This window comes from Aythya ferina, assembly GCF_964211825.1.
Source record: "Aythya ferina genome assembly, chromosome: 27".
Classification (NCBI taxonomy): Eukaryota; Metazoa; Chordata; class Aves; order Anseriformes; family Anatidae; genus Aythya; species Aythya ferina.
In genome coordinates, this window is record NC_140310.1 from 4,454,414 (window position 1) to 4,474,694 (window position 20,281).

At 50.5% G+C, this 20,281-nt stretch overlaps 1 protein-coding gene across 5 annotated transcripts; it reads right to left on the reverse strand.

Annotated features, from left to right (window-relative positions):
• Positions 1–368: 368 nt before the first annotated feature.
• On the reverse strand, positions 369–11,893 carry DUSP26 (dual specificity phosphatase 26). 5 transcript variants are annotated; one of them, XM_084499440.1, is made up of 5 exons: positions 11,764–11,825; positions 4,286–4,459; positions 2,112–2,384; positions 1,565–1,773; positions 369–1,125 (listed from the first exon to the last, which is right to left on the reverse strand). In XM_084499440.1, the coding sequence occupies exons 2-5, from the start codon at positions 4,396–4,398 to the stop codon at positions 926–928; spliced, it is 795 nt and encodes a 264-aa protein (XP_084355566.1). In that variant the 5' UTR covers positions 4,399–4,459; positions 11,764–11,825; the 3' UTR covers positions 369–925. The 5 variants fall into 5 exon arrangements, with proteins under 5 accessions (XP_084355566.1, XP_084355568.1, XP_084355567.1 ...); XM_084499442.1 differs by having other exon boundaries at positions 2,112–2,273; positions 11,764–11,819; XM_084499441.1 differs by lacking the exon at positions 4,286–4,459 and having other exon boundaries at positions 11,764–11,893.
• Between the last annotated feature and the right edge of the window lie 8,388 nt (positions 11,894–20,281).

A 20,281-nucleotide genomic window follows, 5' to 3' on the forward strand; every position in this document is an offset into this window, starting at 1 on the left:
AAGAGCTGGGGGTGCCCCCCATGCCTGGCAGTGGCCAAGGTCAGGCTGGGTGGGCTTTGGGCAAGCTGGGCTCAGGCAGGGGGTTGGGATGAGATGATCTTGAAGGGCTCTTCCACCCCAAAGCAGCCTGTGGTCCTGTTCACCAGCCCTTTTGGGAGCCTTGCTGAAGCTCCCAGCATCTCTCAGCCTCGTGCAGGAGGTTTTGGACACCGTCAGCACCCCCAGCCATGCCGGGGAGCCTGCAGGAGACCCCAAGGGGGCCATAGGGTGGGCATCATAGGGTGCCATCCAGGGCACGTCTTTTCCACCAAGCCAAATCCTGGCCTGAACAAAAAGTCTGTCCCAAAGCACACGAGGGACAGCCAGACTTCTTCCTTAGCGCTGTCTTTATTTTCACAGGTTAACACTAGGCGTGGAGGACATCCAAACACGATGACAAAAGGCCTGTTTGCCAGAGCCCACACACCAGACCGACTTCACATTGCTACACAGACCGAAAACAAATGGGAAACGAGACGAGGAACACACACAGCTTCAGTCTCCCGGGAGGGAGGGACGGGACCGGCTTGGCAAATGCATCTGCCACGTGGGAGAGCCAACCCTTGAAGGCTTCCTGGAGCCAAACGGGGTAGGGAAAAACCTGAAACGTGGGGCTGAGTCCCTCCAGAGGCATCTCTGAGCGAGCAGGCTGGGAAGGAGGCGATACATCAGGCCTACCGAAGTGCTGAGATTGCAGGTTGAGGGCCTAGACTTTACCACTAGGAATAGCTCGCATGTCTGGGGAACCCCTCAGCTGAGAGGGGGGGGCCGGTTGCACGGGACCCTATTTAGCTGCCAAGCATCTGCACTGGGAGGAAAGGCCTACCCCTATCACTCAGCGGGCACGGGGGAAAGGGGAGCACCGCACACCCCTTCTCATCCTCCTTCACGAACTCCTCTTCAGCCTCAGGGCATTGTCCAGGGCGACCAGCTGGCGCAAGAAGCCCCGGTTGGGGATGATACCGCGGTGGTCCTTCACCGTCTTTATGGCTTCTACAAGGGGCATGTGGTGGCGGATCATGAGGTAGGCGAGGACCAAGGTGGCCGACCTGCTCACCCCAACAGCACAGTGCACAAGGATCCTTCCTGGGGAGGGGGCAAAACACAGGGGCTGTGTCACAGCAGACCAAACATCCCAATTAAAAAATAAATAAATAAAAGAGGACCCAACCGTTTGTCATGGTGCAGCCTGGCACTGCAGGTGTGCAGCCTCCAGGGCCCCAAATTTAATAGGGACGTGATGCACTGAGGTCCTCCTCTTTGGAAAGGGTGTCAGTGCATCAGGATATCCCAAAACAGCCTGAATAGGAACTGGACACAGGCTGAGGCTGTGATCTATGGGGCTAGTGCTCTAATTTTGCCTATCTCCTCTTTGGAGCAGGCAGTCCAGAGCGAAGACACCACACCAGTCTAGAAATACCCCCATTTTCTACGATGCTTAGCAATAGGATGTTGATCCAGCTTTCCACCCACCAAAAGGAGCTTCTCCCCTCCCCAATTCGCCCCACCAATCTTTACCACTGACCTTCATTCAGCGCCTGGTGGATGAAGTCAGCGGCAGGGTAGAAGTAGGGGCTCATGTCGAAGGAAGGCGAGTCGTGGGCCTCGATGCCCAGGTAGCGGATGCCTGTGCCCTCGTAGTACTCGGCACCCCCCCTCCACTTGCTGTGCGAGGCGTTGAGGATGTGGGTGATGCGCAGGTGGGCCAGCTCGCGGCGGTTGGCTGCTATATCTCTGCAGGGAGGAACAGAGCAGAGGTGTGCGAGTTTAGAAACGTCAAACGCTAAAAAAAATAATCCCAAGGACAGTGTAAGGGCTGTCCATTTTCATCAGAGGCAAAGGAAAGATGCCAGGCTCAGGCGCCAGAATTTTAAGTCAATCTCACGGACTCCATGGGCACACCACCTCCTCCCACCCTCCCACAGCAGCTCTCTCAGCACAGCTGTGCTCACGTCCTTCCTCCTCCAACCCATCGCGTCCTCCTCTCCCTCACACTTCCAGCTTTCCTCTCCCGGCCCTCTGCGTTTCAAATACCCCTCAGCCCCCCGTTCTTGTCCCCCTCCGATACATACTGATCGCCCAGGTAGAGGCCTGGCCAGACCTCGTCGGCGTGGTTGCAGGCTGTCTTCCCCGTGTACAGCAGCCTTTCCAGCTCGAAGACGCTGAGGATGGGGTGGTTGCTGCGCTCCTCCCGCGAGCCCCGGCTCGGCGACCTGGTGCCGTTCCTGGAGAACCTGGACAGGAAAGCCATGGGAGCTGCCGAGACCCACAAGGCATACCTGTGGGGTCGTGAAGGCCGGCGGGGGGCCTGGAGGTCTCTTCTGCTGCTGCTGCCACCCACGGTCCTGGCACAGAAGCGGAGGAGATGCTGTTAGAAGAGCCGGGGACCTCTCGCTCCAGCCCTTTTGTAGAAATGCTGGCCCGAAGCAGCCAAAAACCTGACCTTCCTGGCAAGAGGGCTGTGTCGAGCCAGCTTCCCAGCAGCTCCCGCTGTGAGACACGCTCACCTGCGCTCCCTTCCAAGAAGGGATGCTGCTGGGGAGCAGCTTGCGGTGCCAGGGAAGCTGGAGAAGCAGCCAGATTGCTGAGTCTCCACGGGCTGAGGTTTTGCTCCAGCCCCACGAGTTGGGTTGAGGCCACATTGGCAGGAGATGCTCTGTACAGGACCACCTTCCTCCTGAGCTGGCTCGGGGGTTTTGCCTGCCAGCGGGACAATGCCAGCTCGAGAACTGACGCTGCCAACCTGTGATCAGAAGCAGCGGAAGGCGGCCAGCTCCGGGCAAGCCACCAGGATCGGGGAGGAAAAGCCCCAAACAGGTGGAGGATTCCATATGGCACCACGCAGAGTCTGGCTGGGGCCCAGACTCCTGCGGACCAGGCACAAAAGCCTGTGGGGAGGGAGAGGCAGCGTTAACCCCTCCGAGCACAGCAGCCCTGCTGCTGCATTTGAACACCCAGGACAGGTTTGAGGTGGGTAAGAGTTAATTTCAGGGGATGTGAAAGCTCGTTTTACAAAGCCCATCCTCTGGGACACGGCTCTGCTCTCAGCCCTTTAGATGATGCCGATATTTGTCAGGAAACCTCCCTGGCCAGTGCCTCAGAGCAGTGACAGTCCCCGCGGCCAGGCAGAGCCCCCTGGTTTTGCTCGCTGGCTGCTGCCTCACCAGCTCGCAGAGCCCCCCTACATGAGCAGATCGAGCAGATCATTTCCCTTCCTGCCCTGGAGGGGCTGGGAGGTGTCCAAAATGTGTCCCACCACAGCCACCCAGCGCTGGCACCCTTGGGCCGGGCTGGCTGCCCTCAGCCTGCCTGCTCGGACATCTCGCCCAAGGCGCAGGCCAGCAGCCAACAGTGCAGAAGGAAGCAGCCTCCGGCCATTTCTTGGCAAGGCACGGAGGAGGAAAACATTGCAAGGGCATGAGGCAGCTCAGGGGGAGACTGGAGACACTGCACGTCTCCCTCCCTGCTCCCTGTTCTGTAAGGGGAGCAGCTCAGACCCTGCCTGGCACCCTGGGGTGCTGCCCATGCTGCTCGCCCCCAACACAGAGCACGGGCCACCCCCTCTGCCCTGATGAATTTTGGACTCCTTCTCGCTGGGCATCCCGACTTGGCAAAACCCACCTGGAAATGGCATTTGGCATGGCCGCGTGCCGGGCCCTTAAACCTTGGGTGACCTTGGCTGCAGCACAGCCACGCGCCACCAGCCCTGGGCAGCGTCAGGGAACGGGCAGCAGAGGGGTCTGAAAAACCACCACGTCCCCAGCACGAGGCTGTAAAGAGCCAGACAGCCCCTCGGATTGCTACAGCCCGCTGGTAAAACAGCAGCCTGTACCTATGGAGGGATGTAGCTCACAAAACCTCAGGCCCAGAGCTGGCCTCCAGCATCCCCCCCCCAGCACACCACCGTGCCAGCCCCACAAGGTGCTGCAGGGAAGAGAAATTGCCCCCGTCCATGTCCTCCAAACAGCCCCCCCAGCACTCCCAGCACCCAAATCCCTCCCAAACCCCACCTGCATCCCCCCTGTGGGTGCCAAGCCCGGAGGGGGGGCTCGCTCCCAGCTCTCCCAAGCAGGCTCCTGGCTGTCCCCGAGCCCCCCTGGCAGCCGTGCAGGGCTTGGAGGGAGGGGGGGAAGCAGCCAGAGGCTGCCTGGGCGCAGAGCAAGAGGCATCGCCGAGCGAGCACAGGCTCACGGAGACAGACAGACAGACACGGGGAGGAAGGAGACGCCCCCCCCCCATACTCTACCTTAGCGAGGGCTGAGGCTTCCCCTGCTCAGAGCGAGGGTGGCAGGCAGATCCAGTCGGCCATGTCTTCCTGCTGCCGCCGCCGCCGCTGGAGAACGGCTGATGTATGAACATCTATTTTAAGCCATGGCATGTCCAGAGGCAGGTTTGTTTATAGCACGCCGTGCATGGGTGGCTACGGGAGGAACGAGGGAGACGGGCACGGAGTCGGAGACCGCATGCAGGCATGCACAGGCACACACGGAGGTGCCCATCACTATGCGGACGAAAACAGCAGCAGCAGCAACAACACACCGAAACGCTGCTGCCAGCTTTGCTTTCACTCCTCCTCCCGCAAACCAAAAGCCACAGGCATGCAGAGAAGGAGAAAAAGCCGACAAAGTGGTGCCGATGACATGGTTACCTACATCGGAGCTCTGTGGCTGTCTCCAGAGGATGCTCCCTCATTTCTTTTTTATAATTGACCCCGTCCAACCCCCCTCGCTTAAGGTCGGTTTGGCAGAGCCAGGGCTTGGTGACATTTTCTTCATTTGCTAAGAAAATAAGCCTCTGTGTGTGTGTGTGCGTGTGGAGATACGTGGTATCTATTTACAAATTCACATCAAAGTCAGGGAATACCTTTTTTTCCCCCTAGAACAAATAAAAAGTTCAAAAAATTGAAGCTTTTTGTTTTGACATTCTCTAAATGACACCATTCATTTCAGAAGCGCTGCAATATTTCACTTCAGCATTTTCCAGGCAGAATATTCTCCATCCCCTTAGAAGTGCTGGCGTTTGATTTAAAAGTTTGACTCAAATCAGAAAGTAGGAGTGTGGTGGGAAAAACAATCTGAGGAAGAGTCAAAACACGCTGTTCCAGGCCAAACAACACATCCCAAGGTTTGTGGCGTTCCCTGCCTCCCTCCTGTTCAATTAAACGGGAACATTTTCTGTCTTGTTTTCGGCTGAATCTGTAATGGTCTCAGATGCAACCTCAGAAGCTCTGGGCACGAACCCAGCATCACCAGCAACCTGCCCTGTCCCGTACACTGGGTATGGATGCCTCCACATCCCTCAGCCACACACCAAGGAATTACGGTCCCAGTAGTCTGAAAAACATGCTTCTACACAGAAGTGCCTACAACCCTCGTCACAAAAGGTTAAATCTGAGTAAGAAGAAAACAACATGGAATAAAATTAGCTGGATAAACGTTTTGGCAGAGAGTTGCCCGCAGGGAACTTACTGGCCGTTTAAACAGAGGATTAGTAGTTGGTATGTTTTTACTCCAATAATAATACTGGAATTGCTTTGTAAAGCAGCCAGAAGTCCCCAGCAAAGCCAGTGACTGCTTCTTAGATAATGAAGTCTCAGACGCTTCGGAATGCCTGGGCAGCTGCAGCAAGAAGTGTCAGCAATCTGGCTTTTTATAAGGGAAGTTTCTCAGACATGCAGCTGACCTCCCTGACTCGCCTCCTCTCCTTGTTTTCCATAAACATCGGTGTTGTAGCAGAGACTGACTCACTCCTTGCTCCCTGATAGCCTTTATCGGCTCGGCGTGTCCCTTCTCCCTTCTGAAGCATCTCTCCTTGAAGGCAGGAGGTGACCCGAAGCACTGCAACGGGTCTGCAGGCTCGGAGGGGGCACAAACACTGCTGGGGGGTTGAAACCTTCTCTCCTACCAGCGGTGACTCTCAAAGCTGCTCCCCAGGGATGTACCCAGATGCAGAACCAGCCCCAAAAAAATCCTGCAACCCCACTTTCCTCTGGGCTTCATCACCTCATGATGCTGAGCCCCCTGAGCAGGGCCATTGGTGCTGGGCAGCTAAAGCACAGCTGTGGGCACCCAGGAGAGGTAAAGGCCAGCTCTCCCCAGCCACGGGCACCACCACAGGCTGCTCTAGGGTTGGACAGCATCAGCATGGATTTCCTACATCCCCTAGCTGGCAGACTTGCTTGCAGCGGGGTGCTGCTGTTCTAGCAGGGGCAGGATGCTGGCACAGGCAGCCACCACATCCCCACGTCTCATCTAGTGTCAGAAACTGCTGCGTGCAGCAGTGAGGACAGAGCAGCTGCCTTCAGCTCCATTAGGAGGGGAATCGGCTCCCAGCAGAATAAGCAGGGCACCCGCTGCTCCCAGCTGTCCCTTTTCACCCAGCCAGAGCTCGGAGCAGGGAGGAATCGGGGTTGGGGCCCTGCAAAACCCGCAAGCGAGCTGCAATAAAGGGCAGCTCGGAAAAGTTCACAGCTCCAACCACTGGAGGCTGCTCTGGTTATACATAAATCACCACCGCGCGCACTGTCAAACATGGAAAACTCAGCCCAAGGAAATAAAGGGCAGGGGTTAGAGAGTTTCAGAGCTGCTATTTCCTGGCTTTACACTCCACACGCATGCAAATTCGCCACGGTCTTCACAGCTCTATTTTAAAGATCAGAGATCAATCACTTCACGCACTAAATGCTGCAAGTCCAAAAGCCACCTGGAAGGCAGAGGCGCCAGAGTTTATTACACTCAATAATAAACAGAAAGAATATGTATTTCATCCAACGTGTGCCATTTGATAGGCCCACCGCAGAGGAGGGTGGCAGACGGAGGGAGCACGGAGGGCAGAGAGAGCTGCAGAATAACCACAGAAAATTAAGCCTCTTTACATTAGTGGTCAGGGTGGGAAGGTGGCGTTGTTGAAAGGGGTCGTGCAGGATGGCAGAGATGCATTACAGCAGCATACTGGATAGGATTTGGACAAGCATGATTCTCCTGGCACTGAAGGTAAGTCCACCACGCTCTTCCCTAGCTGCATGGATGCAGCATTGCATCCATGGGGGCTGCTGCAGGCTGCCTCAAAAAAAAAAATCATTGAAAATTTATCCACAGAGGGCTTCTAAGGTCATGTGGCCAGTATATCCAAGGTAGCACCAACTCTTGATCAAAGCAATAAAGTAATCTTCACTCTCTTCTTGCCTGCGTTTAGGGCAGGGATAAAGGTTTCTTTTGGGGCTCCAGCAATCAGGAAGCAAACTGCAAAGCTTGAGGTTACAGCCTTCTCAGGGCTCTCCCAAGCCTCTCCAGTCTCAGCACCTTTTGGACAGCATTCGAGCACTGTAAAATCCTCTCCCAGCCCCAGAACAGACGCCTGCTTCCCTGCAAGAAATGTGATCGAAGGCAATAAACCCTTCCAAGGGAGGATGTGCAGGTAACACAACTCCTCGGTGCCCATTGCGGCAGCGCCAGCCAGGAGTTAAAGACTCATCACTCGGCTCTATCGATTCACTGCTGGAGGGGGCCACTTGAGTTCTGGCAACGCTGAGATATTTTCCATTAAAAGAAAGAAAAAGGAAGGGGGAAAAAAAAAAAAAAAGGAAGAGGAAATAACAGCACCAGACTCATTGTCCGACAGCTGTAAAACCTGCAGAGCCTCAACTTGCGAGGAAGCAGCGCTTGTCCAGAAGGAGAGAGACAGCTGCTGGCTTTGTTGCAAACTTGCAGTGTTTATGATTACTTAGCGGGGAGACTCTGAATTGCTCGTGGACGCATCCTGCCTGTCATCCACTGTCTTGTTAATGTCAGAAGCAGCCTGGGATGGATCTGAGTTGCTATAGCGTACAGAGGAAAAAAAAAAATCACTAAAAAAAAAAAGCAGTCGAAAAGCCCAGCAAGTTGCTGGCAAAGTCTGCTGTGAAATCGTGATGCTTTCTGTCTAACTGCTCACTTCAGCTTGTCACATCTTGTTAGGAGAGCAGGCTGGGGCACAGTCCAAACCTTCTTAAAGCTGGTGGGAGGTTTGCTGTTGACCTGCTCCTCATTGTGTTTAAATGCTCGGAAAGATGTCAGAAGGGAGAGAACTACCCAGGGCTGAGCCAGCCACGATCCCCATTAGCAAAGAGCCTGAGCTACTCGCGCTTTCTAAAGGCTAATCTTTCAAGATGAAGGTCACATCTATCTTGCATAGCAAAGAGATCTTCAAAATAGCGCCAATCAGCACTGGAAACCTGCACCTCGAAGGCGCTGGGCTGGGAGCAGAGCCCGGTGTGCTGGGACGGCCGCGCTCTGTAACCAGCATCACCTCTGCACCGTGTGCCTCGAGCTGTGCGCTCCCAGAGCTGCAGCCCTCACTGCGCCACCTCTGCCTCCAGGAGCTCCACTCTTGCTCTTGCAAATCCAAAAACCTTTGGGAAATCTGCTCTCGAGGAAAAAAAAGGAATTATATCTGCATCAGGGTGGGAGCTGGGGGCAGGTCCCTGGTAAATTCATGCTGACTTCAGAGAGGCCAGGACCCATCCGTGATTATTTCTCTCCTTCGTGTTCTTGGAGCAAGAACTAATCGCAGTGAGCACGACATGCAGCAGCGGTGTCTTTTTGAGGTCTGCAGCTACTCTTAACACAATGAGTTTCTATTCACTGTGTCTGTGGCACTAAGCACCCCAACAGCCCAGCCACGATTTCTAAAGCAGGGAGAAGAGCTTAGGAGCTCAAATAGAAAGCCAGCGAGAGTTGGGTGCCTAATTCCTTTCAATCTTCTTTTTAATTCCTAGCCTTAGGGCTTTGAGGAAGTGGCTGGTTTGATTTGATGAAGAAAAAAGCTGTTCCATTAACAGGTCTGATGTTGGAGAGGTTTCTTTCAGCCTGTGATGAATCCCAGAACCCTTTAGCAGGCCACACTCGCTGCTAGATCATATTTTCCCTTCAGTGACATTACATCTCAAGCAGGCTTTCACTGTAATAACATTTGCAGTAATGAAATCACCCGGCTGTACGGTCTTCTTTTAACAGCACAAATATCCGAGCTGGCGACAAAGGGAGATTTAAATGTCACACAGCTCGTGCTGTATGTGTCCATCAGAAGATAAGGTTTCTCTTTGTCGATGAACGGAGATGCAACGGCGGCTGCTGGGCGTTGGGAGCACAAAGGCTCGCCGCAGCTCTGAATAGAGAATGAGGAGGCTCAGGGTGTGGGACGAGCTAATACAGAGAGCTTCCCAAATCCCACGCTGGCTACAGGGCTCCGAAAGATGTACCAATGACACAGCACTGAATTTGCAAATGAAAGGACTTCGAATCAGCTCCTCTCTTGCCTCCTGAGTTTGGGTTTGCTCTAAGAGCAGCTGGTGGTACAGGACGGGGAAGCGAGGGATGGAAGATCTGAGCTGGGGGAGAACAGCCCCAGCAGGGGTGCTCCCAAAAACCTGTAGAAACCTTACGCAGGTTACCATGCAGGATGCCACTGCTGCCCATGAGAGCTTCACACCCACCCAGGAACTTCAGCTCATGGTCAAATGGAAAACGTCAGCAGAGAGGAAAAAACCCACTGGGTCAACCCAAACCAAATATTTAAAATTAATAAACTGCAAAAAAAAATGTTGTCATTTCTTAATTGTTTTCTTGCAGCAAACACAGGCACAATGGGTCTCCCCAATAAACACAAACTGATTTTCCTTGCACGTGCTCAAGATGACTTGGGCCTGATTTGCTTCAGCTGATTAGACCCCAAACTGATGTTTCTAATTAGACTATCAGAAGTAGTCTTCCTTTTGAAAATGTTGCTGCTTGATTTTGTAGTATGGAAATCCTTTCCTACCTATCCCCAGGAAAGCTCTCGTGTGATTGATTTACTCCAATAAAAGGGCTAAAAATTCCCAGATCCATCAATGCCAGTTGTAAAACTCCCAACATCTGAAGGCAGGATTTTACCAGCACACTTAGTTCTGCCTCAGGGTTGTTTTTTTTTTTTTTTTTTTTTTCTTAACAAAAAATGAGAAACTGCTCTGTCAATGACTTGAAGGGTTACATTAGAAACCATTACATTTTGCTGCTGGCTCTTATGGTAACACGACTTGTACCTCCAGCTTGGCTTTCCATCTGCTACCAGCAGAGACAGTAATGCTCCAGTCAACACAGAAGGTACTCGTGTTTCAAGGAGAGGAGAGTAATAATGAAAGAAGAAAAACATTAGAGACGATGATTTAGCCTGAGAAAGGGCAGATCACCTCAACCGATATGCCACGTAGCACGGCTATGAAAGGAGTAACATCTCCTCGGCAGGAATGTTTGGTGCAGTGGGAAGAGGGACCAATTTCCCACCTCTGTTTTTAGCAGAAATGTTAATTTTAGCAAAAGAAGCAAAGGTCGTGAAGGACAAAAGATTGTGAGGCAGTAAAAAAACCAAACCTCCTCCTCTCCCCTCCCCAAAGACGTGACAGTCTGAGCTGCTTCGCCTAGTGGAAACAGGCAGCAAAGAACATTTTAGCTTTAATAATTCTAATTATTCCACAGTATTGTGAAACAAATTAGAAATCCAAATGAAATCAGTGTCCCATGGCACTAGGAAACGTACAGTCACAGAATGCAGGTATCTAAATCTATCCTGAGTTCTGTCTGGCTTAGACAAGACAGAAAATGATGGAAAATATGCTTAGAAACAGGAGAGAAAATTAAAGCACATATTTCTGCACACTAACTGCTGCAAAGTCATGCAGGGAGCTGAAGGAAAATCAGCCCTGAAACTAAGCCTCCTGCACACCGCTCCTATGCCAGAGCTTTCCTTTTCCAATTTTTTCTCTAACTGATTTTTCCCTGTTTATTTTTCCCCTCTGCCCTTCTCCTGGGGATACGCGGCTGTGATCCCTGGGCCTGGTGCTTCCAGCAGCTCTGGGTCCCTCAGGAACAGGGTGCCTCGGGAGCTGGGAGATGCCAAGGGATCAGGCACTTAACAGGCTGTGAAATCCCCGAGGATTTGCTGCAGCCAGAATATGAAGCCCTGAAACTCCCCCAAGGGCATTCGTGGTGCTCCCCTGGAGTCCCTGCCCCACGGGAAGGAGCTGACTGCAAGCAGGGAAGAAATTCACTTTTATTTACAGTAAGGGAGCAGAAAACCCCCAGCTCCCATCCTAAGGCACAGCTTTAACCCTGGGCTTGGCATTCAGAGATCTTTAACAGTTGTTCATGAGGCAGGTGAGCAGGAAGACAATTTACACGGCCACATATGAGAACTAAGGACCAAAAATAGTCCTTCTCGTGGAGGCAGCTATTTATCAGCATCCTCATCCATCACACTGAAGCATGAAAGGCCAAATAAATGACCCTGCTCCCGGCCACTATTATTCCTGCATGCTCACAGGAAGGCAAATACCTTGAAAGAACTTGGCTGAGGCTGGGAGCAGAGGGCAGTGCCTGCCTCCCATAAAGTGCCGGGATGAATGGGATATGACAGCAGGTAAACAAGCGTGGCCAGGTGAAGCCATCCTGGCGAGGGCAGTCAGCACTGTGCAGTGCCTCCTGCCTGGTTTATGCTGCCCAGGTGCAACAAAGCTCTTCCTCCACCTCCACAACAAGCTTTTCACTCACAACAGTGCTAACCTGGCCTCAGCAGGCTGTTATCTCCCCACACAGACCCGGTGCTTGAGCAAAAAACACTCCCCTTCATTTTTCTCAGTGGGACAACAAAGCAGAATTGGGGGCATCTGCTTGACCGTGGCCATGCTGCTCTGCCAAGGGGTGCTTTTACCTGCTGCCATCCAGCCCTCCGTTCACAGCCAGTCCCGAAGCTACAGCAGAAATCCCAAAAGCAGCCATTAATGCAGGACCTGCCTTTATCTTCTCCATGCACCTGGCAGGCACTGACAGCAATATCCTCACAGCTGAGGCCGGTGGTGCTGGAGCAAGGGAGGACGAGCCACCTGCAGCAGGTGTTCAAATGAATGCCCAGGGGAAAGAGGGCTAACAGCAAGTGCTGCCATCCCCGTTATTAAAATACAGAGATCGTGACACTGAGCCACTAAGGGAAAAATCCACAAAGATCACTTGCAGGGTCCTAAGTCTTACCAGAATGACTCACAAAGGGAAACTATCTCACTTCTGAGCCACTGCCTAAAGGACCCCTGCTCTGCTAAATTGCCTTTCCTGCATATGCCCAAATAGCAGCCTGGAGATATGTTGATTGCACTCTCTTAGATAGTCCCCGTGTGCTTTGGGCAGCACCAGTCGAGCATTGCAAAGTCCATCTATCTTCATGTTTCTTGCTTTCAGTGATTTACGACGGCACATGGAAGCTGGAGGCAGAGCAGGAAATTAAAGCAGCTTTCCCGGTGTGACCCCCGCCTCTGAATCCCTCCGTGCCTCACCGGCGGGTTTATGCAAACTCATATGAACTCAGGAGAACTGAGGCATGAAGAGAATAAGTGATTTACACCATTCATGTAAGGAATATGACAGAAATTGGGAAGAAAGGAAGCTCTCCGAAGCCAGAGCCCTCACCTACCAGGACATCCTGGGCAGTCTCCCGGGCCCCTGGCTGCAAGCGCCCACCCGGCAGCACTGGGGGCTTGCCAGCAGCTCCCCTGCTCTCTCCAACAGGGTTTGAGATGCACAGCTTTGCATCCCGCAGCCCCTGCCTTGGCTTTACTGCTGTCACACGCTGACAGATACTTTATGAGCCCGGGGACCCAACTCCTTCTGTTCACTTCAGAAACACTTTGCTGAGCAAACGGAGGCAAGGGGTGAGTGGAGCCGGTGCGCCTCCCAGGCAAGGCTGGGCTCTTTGGGGTTGAGTCTTTTGTTCTTTTCCCTCATTGCCTCCGCTGGCTTTGGCGATCTTTCTTCATAAGTTTCCCAAAAGTGACAAGGGCAATTTATTACGTGCGCGCAAGGCCTTGGGAATCTCCTGGAGACATATCATTCCTGCTATTATCCTCCTCACACGAGGAGCCGTTGTTCTTGTCAAGCTCGCTCGCTTCCTCCCTTGCAAAGAGAAGAAAGGATGCCGGGGATTTTTCATTAATCATTTTTACGCCCAGAGCTGCAGCTCCCGTCTGCATTCTGATCACTTCTGATCTCTGCCACCATTTTTCACAGGAGCACTTATGAGGATTGTTTTATGCTGCTGATTCGAAGTGTGTTAATGACCAACCATTCAGTGTCCAGAGCAAAGCCTTAAATTTAGCGTACACTCCGGTGGGGAAAATCTATTACGGCTATACATTCTCGTTCTTGCTATTCTTCTTCAAGGAAGGTGCCAGTTGCAAAGAGTCGGGGAGTGAGAGGGAAAGCTGGCAGAAGGAGTTTGGTTTATGGTGAAAATGAAGAAGCAAGCAGAGGTTTCTGCAGAGGTTTCTGAGCTAGGGTTTTGGGCTGCCGTGGTTGAAAATTGGAAGCTCTAGCCAAGGAATGGCCAAGCTGGAAGGGAGAATATTGCCAAAACAGAATTGTTTCAGCTGATGGCAGCTCAGCACGCCCTGATTTCTAGTCTGTAAGGTAAAGCTGCTCCTGACAGTGTGCCAGGGTCTCCAAGTGGACGGCTTTTTTTGGGATGGCACCAAGCACCAGGTGCTCCATCTCAGCCACGGCCTCTTCACACAGACCTCTCGGAGTAACAGCGAGGTTACACACGGCTGAGGCTGAGTTTGGTCCTGGGCTGATTTCCTCACCTCCCTGGGCATTCCCAGTTTCCAACAACTGCGCTGATGAGCACAGTAGGTGATTATTAATAATGACAAAAACGTGTAACTTCTGTCATGTCAGCTCCAAGTCCTTCCAAAATACAGCAGGACCAAGCAGCAGTCTCCCATTTCCTCTCTAGAGGGTGGTAAAATATGCTCAATCTAAAAATAACAGTAAAACTGGACCTTGAATAAGTCCCTTCCTCATGCTATGCCTCTGGACTCCTCCCGGTGTCTGTCTCCTGTGCTAATTTCGTGCTGGCTCCCTGCAGCAGGGCAGAAGAGCCTGATCCTGGCACCTGGAATCAGTGCCCCTTCCTCGGTGTGCAAGTACCGGCACCTCCAGCCACACAGAATTCATCCCAAATGTAATCTTGTCTTTTTACACAAGGGTCAGGAACCGGCTCCTATTCTGTGTCTGAATGAGTGAATACACAGTGCATTGTAATTCTGACCCTCTGACACCTCATTTTAATACAAAAAGCATAAAACATAGGAGCCAGAGATTGGAAAAGACCTTCTGGACCATGAAGTTCAGCTCTCTGAGATAAGATCTCATTCATACCTTATCACATTTTCTCTTGAAACTGTTAGGCTTCCTCTGCCACTGCCCTTAGTTCAGGATCAGCCTTTTCAATGTGCAAAAATCTCCCAAATTTTGAGCATAAGCTTACTCACAGTGAGGTTGCTCTTGTACTAACACCATCCTTTAGCTGAAATAGTAACCCCAGTACTAACAATAATAATAGTTAATTACAAGCCCAGAGGGGCTGTTGCTGGAACCAAAAATAACCATGGTAATAGCCCAATGCATTCAAGCCGGGGGATGGCAATAAATAACCTCTCGGATCCATCAGCAGTAAAATGGCACATCCATGTCGGAGTCCAGGAGGGAGGAGATGCTGCAACGAGCGCAAGTGGTGAGGCAGGCTCCTAGGGCGCCGCTCCGAGCGGGTGCGGTTGGACGAAGAAAAATGCGAGGAGGGAAGAAAAGAAACCTTATTCCCTTGTGTGGAGCAATTTTCAGACAGCTGCTCGGTCCCCTGGGACCAGGCAGAGGGGGAGAGAGAGAAAGATGTTCTTGCTGCCTTTCAGGCTAGACCTACATCAAACTCGTTAATGTCAATAGGAGGGAAATTGAACTGAGCTTTGTTGTAACCCTAATGAATCCTTTGCCAGTTACAGTAAATTTATTCTTTTGATTTCCCTTTCTCCCCCCATCTTGTTTCATGTGGGCTTTTTTCCCCCCCTTTATTTAATGTTCCTTTTCTGGCAGCTTCTTCTTTTTATTTCTCTCCAATTTAAAACACAGTTAAAAAGCTGTGGTTGATTCCAATTAAACACCCCCTTTGGGATTACTAAAACACACACACACACAAAGACCCCCTTCTTTGATTGTTTCCACGGCAACGTATTTAAATATCTCATTCACGGTGTCCAAGTGAAGAGCTGAAGGATTTGGAGAAGCTTTCTTTTTCTGCTCCCTCACCTCCCTCCTCCCCAAATTACTCATGCTGTAGCGGTAACCGGTGTGATACACACACTGCGCTCGCCAGGCTTTGGCCAGAATGCAGAATGGATCTGGAACCCGTGGATATGCTCCTGGAATCCCAGAGGAGGAGGAGAACAGGGCCAATATTATGTCTGACAGCAATGCAGAGCTATTGTAATTACTTAGGAACTGGGAATGATAGGGAAGCATCGTCAACAACCAGACAGGCCAAATTCTGCCGTTCCCTACACCAGCAGACAGCACAGTAACTCTGCTGGGACTTGTGGGGCTGTGCTGGCTGGGAGCTGGTTAAGAAAGAAGTGGAAGGGAGCTGGTCTTGATAGTGCAGGTACCTGGAACCACCAAAACCAGCGAAAATCTGAAGGAGACAGTTGGGTCTGCAAGCACAGATCTGGGGAGGTAAAGGAAGTTTTCCTCTCCTCTTCAGCACAGAGGTTTTAGCGTTGAATGCAGACACTGACTGGGAACAGTAACCCAGCCTCCAAAAAGCCTCAGTCTGTGAAATCCCTGTGCTGAGCGCTCCAGCAGGGGCCCACCAGAGTCGATATGGAAACGAAATGTGCCAGAAGTTCACTTTCTCTGCCCACAAGACTCTTACAGAACGCAGAAGTACAGTGGCTTTTCTGCTTGATTTTTTTTTTTTTTTTCTGTGTTTGTCATATTTCTGTAGGAAGTGCTTGAATTTTCCTTCCTCTGCTGGCTCATCAATCTGTGCTCTATGCTGCTCGCTCTGCCCTCCTGCAGGGCGCACATCCCAAGGCCTGCAACTCCCACACGGGGCTGAGCTGGGACCTCGCTGTTCACTCTGGGGATAGAGATTCACCCATGAATGTCCTCTCCACAGAGGCATCAGGAGGCAGGACAGGCTGCAGCTGGCACAGTTTTAACCACTGACCACTTCTTCAGGGTGGGAAGCAAAGCTCGGAGCCTTCTGTGGCTGTGAGCAGGGCCGTGTGCTCCTGGGGTGACTGCAGCCACTTGTGAATTCATGTAATGGCATATTAAAGTGGGTAATAATGTGTGTCTGCGTTAGTAGATGTACCACTTATGTACACTGGGCCATGGGGACACACCTGCCCCAGCTCCAGGACTGCTCAGTGAGGGCAGAGCTTAGGCCCTACCTCTCGGGAGCCTGTGTGCTCCCGGCCATGACTTGTATGTACCACGTCCCATGACATGCACGTGCCATGTACCATGATTTGTACGTGCCACAGCGCCACGAGCACGTGTGTAGAGCTGGATGTGCAGTCTGCCCACAGACCTGGGCACGAGCAATCGATAAACCTCCCCTCAGCCGCAATCATGTGCAGGCTGGGAGGCACCCGCGGCACCTGCTGTGCCCTTGACATTTTCCCCCTTCCTTCGTGGCTGAGGAAGCTCACTCCAGTGCGAACGGGTTGCTTTGCAGCTGTTAAATATTACTTCTGCTTTAACAAAGGGGGTATTTTATCATTAAGTGTTCTGTCTCCAAGGAGGGGAAAGGCCCAACAGCAGAAGTGCACAAGCCAAATCATTGTTGCGGTAATGAGAGGAGGACTCCTACAAGGCGCTCATTTCACCTGCTGTTCTTTTCCCTTTCTGTTGCTTTGTGTTCACTCCCTTCTTGACTCCAAGAAACACAGCTTCTGGCTGAGTTTTCCACACCCACACAATTGGCCCAATTTAGGGAAGGGAAATTTATAACGCAGAGGTGCTGTTTTGTGTGTGGCCAATACAATCCCCGCTTGCTTTTGAGCATTTCACACAGAAGATATGGCCTCTGTCTGTCACTTACAAACTGTTGTTCTTTCGGAAACAAATAGCAGACGTAAACACATAGTTTTCTTTTCAGAGGGAAATTATCCAGCCCCTTTGGTTTGCTCGTGCTTAGTGGCATTCTTTGCAGCTCCAGGCCTGTGTAGCTTAACCAGCAAGGGGTTAAAAAGCAGCACAGGCTCTGAGGGTGCCTCCAAAGAGCAGGGAAGGGAATAATCAAGTTAACAGACGTGTGGTCTGCTTGTTAAAAGAACTTGGTATCCAGCGTGAGCTCTTTGAGTGACCTGGCCTCATATTTTGGTCCCTTAATGGGAGAAAAACAGCTCTGGAGATCTCTCCCTCCTGGGTTTCTTCCAAGTCTCGCTGAAGTCAGTGCATCAGAGCCAGGACCATAACATCTTAATTTCGATTTTTCTTAAAAAGGGAGAGAGGGAACGACAAAAGCTTGAAAACATGAAGCAAGAGCAACTAGAAAAATCAGAAATCAGAAGATGATGTATTATAGCATTGCTAAACCTCTGGCTTTTTTTTTTTTTTTTAAGATTAAAATATTTCTGGGTGATGCTCATAATTTCTCAATGCTTGGTAGAGACCATAGGAACTTGCGAAATAGTTCACATTTGTAAATATTTCATTCCTGTGACTAAAACTCATGTGATTTAAGTGTACATTGCTCCATGTTGTAGTACAAGGACTGAATAATAAACGGCCATGTTAGAAACTACCTGGCTAGAAAACAACAAAAAAACCTCACTGTGCATTATCTGACTATGACAAGTGAGATGCTGGTGGGAGAGAGAAGGAAGACTGGTGGCTCACTGTAGATTTACTCAGGGAACTCTGCAAAGACAGGCATTTTCTGCAACTTTCTCCTTCGCTTGTTTTATTCCATTTCTGGGCTGTCATTTCAGCAACATCTTTAACAAATGAAAACCCTCTGTAGAGTCAATAGTAATTATAGGAATTTATCACAATTGCCAATCAAGGTGTGTTGGAAAGACTCATCTTTCTATTTTAAATTAGCTTTCACTGCACACAGACCACAAGTTATCTTTAGGAAATCAATTGCAGAAAAATGACAGCTTTTGTGGTGTTATGTGACCTCACCAGCCATCATACAGCATAATTCCCCTCCTCAGACACTTGTGTGGCCTCATACAGCTGTTTTCTAGGATAAAAGAGGACAGAAACCCTCAACGCAAAGCTGGAAATACTTCTCTATGCACCTAAATATAGGGAGGATATTGAACAAAATGCAGGCTCAGCTTAGACATTTTTGTAAATGAATTTGATAAGAGAAGGCCCTGGCCATATTTACACCTTGATCTGGTTTGCTGCTCCAAACCACACTAGCACAAATTCTGCCTTCAGCCCTGCTGATGCAGCTCCCATTTTAAATGGAGACCAAGCAGACACACCTGAAGGCAAAATTCAACTGTGCGTGTAGCTGCAAACACTTCCTCCTAGATAATTAATGCACATTTGTCAGGAGTCCCTTCTCTGCTGAAAATGCTGCCATGAGGAAGATCCTCACCTGATATATATCAGCCTGAGATCCGACTCGGTAGGAGAGGACAGGTTAAGTAATTCAAACCAATAAGAGGCCAATGATTTCATTCTGCTGATAAAGTCTATATTCCTGTATCAGCTAGAGTTTTTCTGCCACCCACATACTCCTATTTCTAGGTTTTGGCCAAGCACATATGTCAGGGACTATACGAACCACAGACTGACACACTTGAGAAATTAAATTAGATCATAAAACTGCCCAGGGATTGCTGACTCCTTCCCTTGACCTAGCTGTGCATCTGGAAACGATTTATTACTTGAGTTTTACATCTGAACATAACCCTTTGTCTGAAGAGGAACCCTGTCCTGCATTTGCTTATGCAGACGTGCAGTGAGAGCAGGACCACCTGTAGGGTAACAGCACAAGAAACCAACAGAGACACAGCCAACTGTTCCCTGATCCTGTCCAATGGTTCCATCCGAGATGAATTTCTGTTGCAATCCACTGACTCCACTGGCTTTCAGTGAGATCTGCTGTTTTTAAGGGATTTCAGGTATCCAGTTGCCATTAATTCCTCAACACCTCAACAAATTTTAAAATTCTGAGCCTCGGTTATTTTTACACTGGCATAGCCTGTTAACTTTCAGTAGGGCTTTTCTTGTTCTGCATTGCCGTGGGTAAGCTAAGGAAGTTGTCACAGATTAACTGTAGGAGCTCGGTCAGCTCTGGCAGAGCTTCGTCCATGGGTGCTGCCTCCATCCCCAGCACTGCTCCTTCACCTCCTCCTGTTCCTTGCTGCTGCCGCCAGCTCCTCTCTTGCACAACACTCATGCTCCTGTTTCTACTGACTGGCTTTTGTCTGATTCTGACATCTACCTAGGAAGGGGAGTGATTAATTAATAGGGCTCATCATTTTACAGGAGCTACATAAGCAAATATCTTACCCTGCATCTTAAGCGCTTTCAGAGTGCTGTTCATCCTTCCAAGGCACCTAAGTGACAGCTGTTTAAAAATCATATGGATGCCTGGCAGCTCAAAGAGACTGCGCTCTGTCAACTATTGTGTTAACAGAAGTCTGTGCACTTAACAATTTACCTTTCCCTGGCACAATATGGAGCCTGTCATTTGTGGGGGAGTAGTGGAGCTGCGAACACACTGGGTGATATGAGAAAATAACTTGGGCTCCAGCCCTGCTGACAAAAGTTCCTCAAGGTTAAGAAAGACAGAAAGACAGAGAAAGGGAGAAAGAGAGAGAGAGAAAGAGAAAGAAAGAAAGAAAGAGAGAGAGAGAGAGAGAAAGAAAGAAAGAAAGAGAGAAAGAGAGAAAGAGAGAGAAAGAGAAAGAGAGAAAGAAAGAGAGAAAGAGAAAGAAAGAGAGAAAGAGAGAAAGCAGTTGATATATAATGGCTTGAGGGTCAGGGTGAAAAATAAAATGGAATTTATGGAAAAATCACTCCAATCCACACTTGTCTGTTCCAGAGGATGAGCCACATCAGCCCTCATAAACTGTCACAACTGATGGAGTGATTTAAAATTGCAGTGGAGAAGTACAAAAGGAATGTAAAGAGCTGTGAATAATTACTGTTGTGGGTGGCTGCGGGCTGTGCGAGCAGTGACTTGCAGATGAAACAAGCTCTGCGCTGCTGCTAGTGCTGTAGCTGCCAGTGAGGTTTCCTCTTCCCCCATCTGGAATGGCAACTGTGGACAGGGACAGTCCTGGAAAAAATCTTAACAAGGACAATGTGCAGCACACAGAAATAACATTCCTTTCATTTACACCCATGTGAACTGGGATTCGCTCCAGTGAGCT

Bases quoted from the DNA above. Each gene is read 5' to 3' on its own strand.
- DUSP26 (XM_084499440.1), bottom strand. From the start codon at position 4,398: ATGTTCATACATCAGCCGTTCTCCAGCGGCGGCGGCGGCAGCAGGAAG. The intron at 1,774-2,111 runs GTATGTATCGGA...TCCTCCCTGCAG, and splicing joins GGCCTCTACCTGGGCGATCA to AGATATAGCAGCCAACCGCC. The intron at 1,126-1,564 runs GTCAGTGGTAAA...CCCCCTCCCCAG, and splicing joins CCACCAGGCGCTGAATGAAG to GAAGGATCCTTGTGCACTGT.